Source organism: Priapulus caudatus, unplaced genomic scaffold, assembly GCF_000485595.1.
Source record: "Priapulus caudatus unplaced genomic scaffold, Priapulus_caudatus-5.0.1 Scaffold283, whole genome shotgun sequence".
Taxonomy (NCBI): Eukaryota; Metazoa; Priapulida; class Priapulimorpha; order Priapulimorphida; family Priapulidae; genus Priapulus; species Priapulus caudatus.
The window spans coordinates 68,350-77,859 of NW_014577344.1; the positions used below are offsets into that span (position 1 = coordinate 68,350).

The 9,510-nt window shown below is 38.8% G+C and overlaps 2 protein-coding genes across 2 annotated transcripts in view; one reads left to right on the plus strand and one right to left on the minus strand.

Moving 5' to 3' along the window:
- LOC106808509 (TFIIH basal transcription factor complex helicase XPD subunit-like) overlaps positions 1-1,844 on the plus strand; it is a 35,530-nt gene extending 33,686 nt beyond the window's left edge. Inside the window, exons 18-20 of the mRNA XM_014811263.1 lie at positions 334-477; positions 663-806; positions 1,220-1,844. Coding sequence (XP_014666749.1) covers positions 334-477; positions 663-806; positions 1,220-1,312 — 381 coding nt within the window. The 3' untranslated portion in view covers positions 1,313-1,844. The remainder of the gene's footprint in view (positions 1-333; positions 478-662; positions 807-1,219) is intronic.
- Positions 1,845-2,891: 1,047 nt separating this feature from the next.
- Positions 2,892-9,510, minus strand: part of LOC106808510 — a gene marked incomplete in the record, with an annotated part of 32,256 nt that continues 25,637 nt past the window's right edge. Inside the window, 2 exon segments of the mRNA XM_014811264.1 lie at positions 2,892-3,075; positions 3,249-3,355. Coding sequence (XP_014666750.1) covers positions 2,892-3,075; positions 3,249-3,355 — 291 coding nt within the window.

Here is a 9,510-nt window from a genome sequence, read left to right on the forward strand (position 1 = left end):
CAGGTTTCCGCCGATGAATGCCGAAGTTTCTTCGTGCACATAACTTTTTAGGAAATTGCCTGAAAAGGTCACTTTAACGTCGAAAAATCGCGTTCTAACGTAGCGGAATCTAGTCGCGACGCCCAGAAGGGGCCCCAGCTCGATTCGCGCGAGCACACGCGGCACGGTTTCGGAGGAGATACGTAAAACGACACTTCGGCTCCTTCCACTATTATATAGTAGATATATATATATATTCATCTGTATCTATATAATCAAGAGCTAACATATACATATATGTTTAGAGATCTGAAGCTTGTTGTTCACATTGTCGTGTTTTTTCCCATTAACTAGGCAAGGCTGGAATATTTGAGGGATCAGTTTCAAATTAGAGAGAATGATTTTCTAACATTTGATGCAATGCGTCATGCAGCACAATGCGTGGGGCGAGCTATTCGTGGCAAGACTGATTATGGTGTCCTGATTTTCGCTGACAGGGTAAGTTTTATAAAAACCTCATGTGTTGTAGTTCATATAGAAATTACTGAACTTTTTTTTTGCTAGTTATATATAATTAGTGCAATTAAAATAGCATTGTATATAATGAAATTTTAAACTTATCGTTAAACAGATTTTGGCATATAACAGTGTTGTGATGAATCTGTGATGTACTTCAATTATAGAGATTTTCAAGAGCTGACAAGAAAGGGAAGCTGCCCAAGTGGATCCAAGAATATCTGAAGGACAGCTTGTGCAACTTGACGACAGAGGAAGCTGTCCAGATATCTAAGCGTTTTCTGCGGCAGATGGCTCAACCATTTACACAGGTGATTTAATAGATATATCCAACATTGTTTAGTATGTACTTAAAATAAGCAATAACATTGTTGGAACCAGGTCACCCTTACCACTGCCATATGTGACAGCCAGTGAAATGATGTAAGCAGTATTGATAGGTATTTACTAAATGCACGGTAACTTCTCAGCAGGTATGTTAGCAGTGTTAGATCTAAGATGTGAAGTAAAAGAGCTAGACATAGTTCTGCAATAGACATTTGCAGAGATGGTATGCAAGAAACAGCTTTTAGAAGACTTGTTCATTACAGAGTATTTGCTGTCATCAGAATTCTCAAAGCTGTCAAAGTTATGGCAATAGTATAATAACACTGCTGATTTTTAGTAGCAATAATCGCAATGCAATAATAGCATGTCAGTTTCATACAGTTATCTATATTTCTAGGAGGACCAGCTTGGATTATCACTGCTCACACTAGAACAGCTACAATCTGAAGACATGCAGAAGAAAATAGAAAAGCGTGCGCAGCAAACATGATCATTCCTAATCGAACATCGATGTTCACGTATTCATGTACATATGTTCATGTACTATACCATATCACAACTATAAAACTGGCAGTGTGAATTGGCAAGAGTAATCACTGTTATGTACCGATTTTATTATTAATTATCCCATGAAAATTCTCGTAGTGAACAATTTTAGTGTACAGATCATAATAGTATCAGCACTCACTGCTCACATTTAAAATTACAGGAACATTAATTTGCAAAATGTACAGATCAATGTGCAGAGCTATGAACTGTAAATAATATTCTGGAAAAGGACCATCTCATGAGCATGTAAACATTGGCAGTTGTCAAGCATGGTTTTCTGTGATTGTTGTGCTAAATGTAACAATAATTGTACTTGTGATTTTCTTATCATTAGTTACTTTTGTATTTGAATGCTTACATAACAGGTAAAGCACACATCACCATGTTCAGTTAGTCAAAAAGGTTGCGTGTGTATATGCGTGCCTGTATGTGAATGCACAGTGTAAAAATGTTTATAAAACAATACAACTTCATATTCTTTTATTTATGATTGTATTTAGCTATAGACGAGATTTGTAGGTCTGTAGTGTAACATATCTATTCCTATAATAGCACGTGCCAATGTTTTGCAGTAAACTTCACAATATTAAATGTATCTAATTGCTGCTATTATGTTAAAAGTGTAGAAAACTAGATAGATACAGGCTTGAATAAGTAATAACATAAACAAGTACACACAGATTTAAAACCCTATCATAGGCACATCAGTAGACTATAATAATCTTTTAAGTACCCTATTGAAGCCATACAAAAACAAAAAAAGGACATTCTACATCGAAGCATAATCTACTTGAAATCTAGTATTTGATTATCTAAGTTTCATAAAAGAAAAGAATATTAATGAAAGCAATTCACATGGAAGCATCACAAACATTTAGAATAACTAAATCACTACTAGTAAAAAGAACTTATAATTATTAACACAAATGTGAATGTTATGTACATGTCGACAATGTGATTTATAATTCCCGACCTATCACTTTCCTATTTCCCTGCACCTAGCTGTTTACCATCACTTACAAAAATAAATGCAGGAACAATGAAAAACAAGAGGGTTTTAACAAACTACAGGACGTAAACATGGTAGTGTCAATTGTCATTGAAATTTTGCTGATGTGCGATGTAAAAATTCCATTGCACATCAACAATACATCAATGGATCAAAATATTGGCATATTAATAATTTCTTTTAGAATTACAGCAACTTTCTATTTACATAATTTCATTTTACAAAAGGACGTTTTATCTTACCAACACCAAACTCAATAGCTGGTACAAACATATCCTAGCTGACCCCTACCTGCTACTGTTTGAATTGCCAAAGTTGTTATTCAATCCCACGTATGTTTTAGCTTGCACTAATGATGTCACTTATAATTCCAACATTTTATCATGCCAGTTAGATGCACCAATATATCAGGTTCCTTAGAATAAATGCTGAGGAGGAGATTCCTAAGCACAGAAAGTCAAAGTAGGACTCGTAGCCCATTTTCTTTTTCTGGGAGCTGAGCAGAGATCCTTCATGCGTGTTCAAGCATCATCAGGTTGGCCTGCTTAACGGCTCTGTTGAATGACAACATCATTCTCGGATCCACGAACATTTTTGTAAGGTCCATGCGGATTTCGTCTAGCGATGGAATCTGCTCACAGCTTGGGATGTTCAATAGCTTGTCAAACAATTTCTTCCAGTATGGACTCCATTCCCTAAAAATATTAATACTAGTCAAAGACACACCAAGGTCTTGAACCTATAGGTAGATACCTAGTGAGACAGGTATGTTTACAGTTTCCAGAATTACAATGGAGAGTTGACACATTGCACATAAACCTTTAGCAACGAAAGTAGATGCTGCCTAAAAATGCATATAAATACGTACCTTTGAAAGTTTCCTGTGCATTTCCATCTGCCACTCTCCAAATACGTTTTCATGTATTCCCCAAACATCATACAGTGAATGGTGCCAAGAACTCCAAACACGTCCGTCTGTAACATAAAGCAGCAATGGTTGGTTATTCCTATAACCATAAACCCCCTTATACAGAAAGCAGCATTCTTTGTGCGTATTTGTACTTCGTGCTGTAGTCTTTGATCACATTTTTCTACATTACTGGGTAATCTCATAGGCCATCATAGGAATCATTTCCAGTCCTTTACATCGTATTAATTTAATAATATGGACATCACGTGGATCACAGATTTGATTTTCAAACACCAACAGATCATGATCAACGTTAAAACTGCATTCCCCGACGAAAAGCTGAAACAACGAAGTTCGTAATTACCACATAAACATGTTCTAAACACCTCGATCATATAGCACAAAAAAACATTGTGAAGTGCTGAATGTAGTTCGCTATAACCGTTGGTTCAAAATTTACTTGAGTGTGTGCAAGCAGCACAGCAACAGTGCCTAGTCTATTCTAGTCTAGTCTAAGATAGTAGTAGATGACAGAATAAACCTTTTTTCAAATCTCATAGTAAATTAGCATTGAGAAAATAATAACCTCTTATTTAAACTCAATTTTGTTAATAGATATTAGCAAACCTATATGAATTCGGCTTAATTACATATTATATTGCATGCCTTTTTGCGTGTTGGTTCCATATGATCAAATTTTTTTTGACAAAATGTTTGCATAGAACATTACTTTGAGTAGACAAATTGTGAATTTTGAGAGGGAGAGCAGCTTTAAAACACTATCCACCAAACATTGTGGCAGTAATTTTTTTTCTAATATTATCGAGTAAAACAATATTATTTGATGAAATATATAAGAAATCCTATTTTAGTGATATTAATAGGTATGAGTCCACAGAACCGTTACGGTAGAATATGTTCAAGTATTAATTAGACTTTAGATCTGCTTTCAAGTCGATCGCCTCCATGCTGTTGTCCTCTGACCTAATAAATGCTTACTGATAATAACAACTACACTATCTAGCACTCTATTATGAAGGAAGTTGGTGGCTACAAACCTGGTAGGTCCATGGTTTTCCCATCTGCATTTCCGTGCATGTGAAACCGTTTGTGTCTACTCTGTTGAGAAACGTGGTACCAGCTGGAAACAACTCCATGTCAATGCTGCGCCCAAAGTCAATTAGCTTCAGTGCAGAGGTCTCCTTTCCAAAATCCCCTTCTGATGACATGGTTTTCCTAGAATTAGAGCCGGAGCATTTATACACGCCTATGTACACATATGGCAGGTACAAAAAATTGCCGAGAATTAAGATGATTTAAAGTTCAAGGAAACTCCAACCCAACCATGAAGACCAGACATTAAGTTTTCATTCAGCACTCTAAGGCAGGAGATTAATAATATATTCTCAGAAACACACTTCAGTTTGCAATGCTGAATTAAGTTCCTGAAATTCAAAAGAAATTATTCAATGACAATTCAATTATGATGAGATACAATCAGTAAAATGTTATCAGAGAACTTGCTATAATACTGCATCTAACAAGTGCCGCGGAGCGAAAGCGCTCATCTAACGTCTACTGCGGTGACTCTGTGGTGGAGTGGTGGGATTCTAGTAAAAACCCTGTTAGTCCCAAATGTGTTCACATACACGCCGAAACAGTGGAATTAAGGCACAGGGATGGTATCAGGAACCTTCTCAAAGGAATGTTCGTTGGGATCGTTAAGAAAGTTGCCACGAGATGACGCGTACGTTTAAGTGTCTTCAGATTAAAGATGGAAGCTCCCATCGTACGTAGTAGCAACAACTATTTGCAAGACAGAATAGGTAAGCACTCATCCATTTACCTACGCAAGCCTACATGCTGAAATAGAGCTGCCACCTGTAACTAATTAACGCAGGCAAAAACTACACAGCAACTAACAGTACACCACCACATGCCTGGGATGGCAGTTGGCATACGTATACTGTACACAACTGCAACAATGTACAGAATTGCAATAGAAATTATAGCATTTAAGGAGATAAACTTCTTCAACCAAATTTAGCTTTGAAAATTTCTTGTGACATTGTGCGCTCTACTCAGGCATGTATGTTAGATTTATACTAGCAACCCGGCAGGTCACATTTCTTTCTAACAGTCAAACAAATTGTATCCATGTTTAACCCGCTCTTGAGGGTAAAGGTTATCGACCTTACTCTTGCGCATGTCAGCAGAGAAGTACATTTCATGGCTTCATAAAGCCATAAAAATGCTAGGTCACGCTGAAAAAAAAGTTTTTCAATCCATCCGTCAGACCATGTCCTCTAGAAAATGTTCTAAATTGCCCTGTGCCCATTGACCTTGAGCAGTGACCCTGTTCATTTTCGGTTGCCATGTGATGGTTTTTCCTACCCTGATGCTTAACACCGACTTATCCACAAGCTAGGATCAAGCCGTTTAGATTTTTGCCGGCATTCTGATTTCTCGCCTATACCTTAAAGTAAGAGGCGAGGAATGTTCCCTTCTTTTAGCATCTCTTGACCTTTGACCTTTACCCCCAGCTTCGACATCCCAACTCGTTTTGACGATCCCCCCCCACCCCGACGTCGAATATCGTGACCGTACGTCAAGACGGTTAAGATTTGCTGCCAACTGTTGACGACGCACGCGACTGGTCATGCGATTCTACAGCTGCATCTGACTTGATCAGATGAGCTAAAAATGAGAAATTAGGATGCAGTATTATAATGGCTACAAGGCATGGTACTCACAGCTCCCACACAAGAGAGGTTGTCGGTTTGACATCACGGTGTATGATGTGGGCTATGTATTGCTGGAGAATGGTAAGTGATCTCGATAGTTAGGGTAGGATAAGCAATGATTTCTCCAAGCACTTTTTCGCCTTACTGCCTTCATCGTTGTGAAGGCTTGATATCAATCCTAATAAGAGCAATTATAAAGGCCCATTAAAAGGCTTAAGTGGTAAATTGACTAATCTACAAACTTATCACGTGTGCGCACTTGTCTGGGTGCGTGCCATAGCGGAACTTGCATGCGTGCATGCTGTAAATCAGGAAGTGTATTATAGGAGGATGTGAATAATAACAAGGGAACTTGTCATTTTACTAAGTTATAATACCTACAGATTTATACGCGTGAAATCTCCAACTTGAGCTCAAATCGGACCACAGTACAGTTCGCCATCAATCGTACCAACTCGTTTCTCGTAGACACTCCGCATCCGAAGATAGCAGCCTAAAACATACGCCGATTCTCCATATTCTTTGGGCCAATATCCACGGCATAGCGCGCCGTATAATTCAAACAAAAGGCAGCTACTAACCGACTGTCCACGGTTGCGCTCACGGCGAGGCGGGCTGTGCTCGCAGGGAGATTTCAATCCAAAAATCCGATCTGCTGCTGATAGTGATTGGCGTGCGTGCGTGGTATGGAGGGACTGCCAGTGTATTGGGGCCGCATGCCGGTAGTGACACTAAGGCATACATTGTAGCTGCGGTACCGGGTCAAAGGTATATCTCGCCCGAGGTGTTGCGTATGATGCCTAAATCACCCTGTAGCGAGCGCACAGTGCGCTCGGTCGTGAGTGAAGCCGTGAAAGTGTGGGTTAGTAGCTGCCTTTTGTTTTGAAATATAGCGCGTCTACGGTCGATTAATGGCCAAAGATTGGAGGGAAGTCGTAGTGGGTATGTTTTTAGGTTGATATCTTCGGATTGCGGGTGTCTACGAGGCAAAGATTTCATAGCATGATGGGCGAATGTACTGTGTCCGATTTGAGGTCAAGTTGGATGAGTTCGCGTAGTAAATCGTAGATTATTATAAGGCTAGTAAATGAGGAATTTTCCGCTTGTTTATTGTTGTCAAACTCCTCCTATTATACAGCTCTGATGTTAATATATAGCGAGTAATAAGACAAATTTGGTCTTTATCTCCTGATATAGCATGTAAATATGATATATAATATATAGCAGCTTTTCATTATAAGCAGCACCAGAGAAAAGACATCCTATATTTGAGAAGTTGGGGTGCAGATTCGTTGCACCTCCAAATATAGCCAATGTTCCCAATATTATATCCAACTATATTTTTTTCTCTACCTATCTTTATGCTTCAATCTACTGACACTGGCAGAACGATCATAAGTTGGCAAGATTGCATAATACAGTAACTGTGCACTCCGAACATTGAGTTGCAGGCATACAGGTCTCCTTAACTTAAGTTTCTATTTTTAAGTTTTCCCAAGTACCATTACATGCATTTTAGTTAAAGCTTACTGCAGCAGAGTTCCATTGGCCATGGTATTTTGTTCCATACCAATGCCGTCAGTGAACACTGGTAGGCTTTGTCAATCCGCATTGACAGATGGCTCGCATTGAGTCACCTTGAGATGAGGAGCTTCGTGTTCGTGGGAGAATGTACAAATGTAAATCCAAGACTAGCAGGGGCTTTTGGAATTGTAGCAAGTTTTAATAGAATCAGGAGTAGAGTAGAATAGAGGAGTGGTGACTTCAATAATACAGGGAATTCGTGTATTTCGTAGCGCCCTTAGAATACCTACGATTTAATTACGGCGTATCGATAACCCAGCTTGAGCTCAAATGCGTACCAGTAATTCGCATAGCATCGTCGTTTAATCAATTTCCTCGTATACAAGGGCACGCAATTCCGGACGATACGACTAAACGTCGACCACGATTTTTCCATTCTGGCTTCAAGCAACTGGAGTGTGTAAAACGCTAACTCGAACAAAAGCGCTGACTATCGACTTTGCGGCCTCAGGCGATGCGGTGTGGCTCGCTGGCTAATACGCTTTTGACGGTATTTACAGCTGCCTTTTGTTTTCGAGTTTTTTTTTAAAGCGGTTACACATCTCATGTTTTTGCTGGTAAAGAATGGAAAATAGTGTCGGTACGGATTTTGTGTGTATCGTCGGAGTCCGGGTTGTATACGAGGAAACGAGTTTCGCCCGATGCTAGCGAGATGTAATCGTGTACGATTTGAGCTGCAAGTTGGTTGAGTTAGCGTAGTAAATTCGTTAGGCTATTCTAAGGCTAGTACTGACGAATTTCGCCTTGTTTATTGAAGTCAACTGCTTCCTATTATCTAGCTGCTGATAATCTATGTTATTGATGACAGTTACTGTTTAAGCTTTTACATGATGCATTTGGCTGCTGGTTATGGCTATTTAGGTAATCAGGGTTAATTTTAACAGGCACAGGTTACCTTATCATACAAACGACAAGCGTATATGAACAGAAATAACTCTGTTATTGAGGAGTTATGTTTAGATATCTTGTCTGAGATAACTATTATGCTTAAAGGATACTCTCCAGCTTTATTGCAGGGGTATTCTGCTAATAAGATTAAACGTTTATTGAGGAATCGAACTCGAATGCAATCACGATTGTTTTTTATAGAGGAGATACTATTCTATGTCAATGCAAAAAATTTCACAGAGAATTCCAGACACGCTAATTTGTACCCCACAGATGTTGATTTTTTATGTAAAATGGTATTTTAGATCTTTCATTACCAGAAAGAGTGGAGTGATCACATTTTTTCAGCCGAGGCAATGATGTTAAGCCAATGTGTCCTGTAAAATAGCGGCATAAGGATTTTTTTAAGGTTGCATATTTACCCGTTGGAGATATTGGAAAAAAACTGCCTAAATTCAAGTCGCACGTTTGAATTTAAACTTTTAGCGAATAAAGGACATACCTCATAAAATAGTGCACATTAATAACAATCCTGCGGGGTTTGTTTATGCAAGCATATGTTTACATTAAAACGGAGTGTCAAGATCGAAATATTGCCGAGTTGTTCACAGAGAATATCCATTTATACATCAACTATACGTCAGAAATTGAATGAAGAATCACGTTTTTTTCTATTTTTCACAATGATCGAGCCGCGGCCGAAGCTGTGTGAAAAATGGGATGAACAGTTACTGTGAATATCTACTGTTAGTGACTTCTGGCGACAATCTTGACTAACTGACACCACTACATTGGTAAAAATGTTCCGCCTGCACTTTGATAAATTCTGAGAACTTCTGAGGGTGACCAATGCAATTTCGCATGGCAAAATGGCTCGAACCAACGTGCGCATTGCTGACGTCCTGTCAACAAACGTGCGCCGCTAATGTAAACGTGCGTGCGAGGTGTGAGAACTATTTTGGGTCGTTGTGAGATACTTTGCTTGGATCAGGCGTAGTCGTACA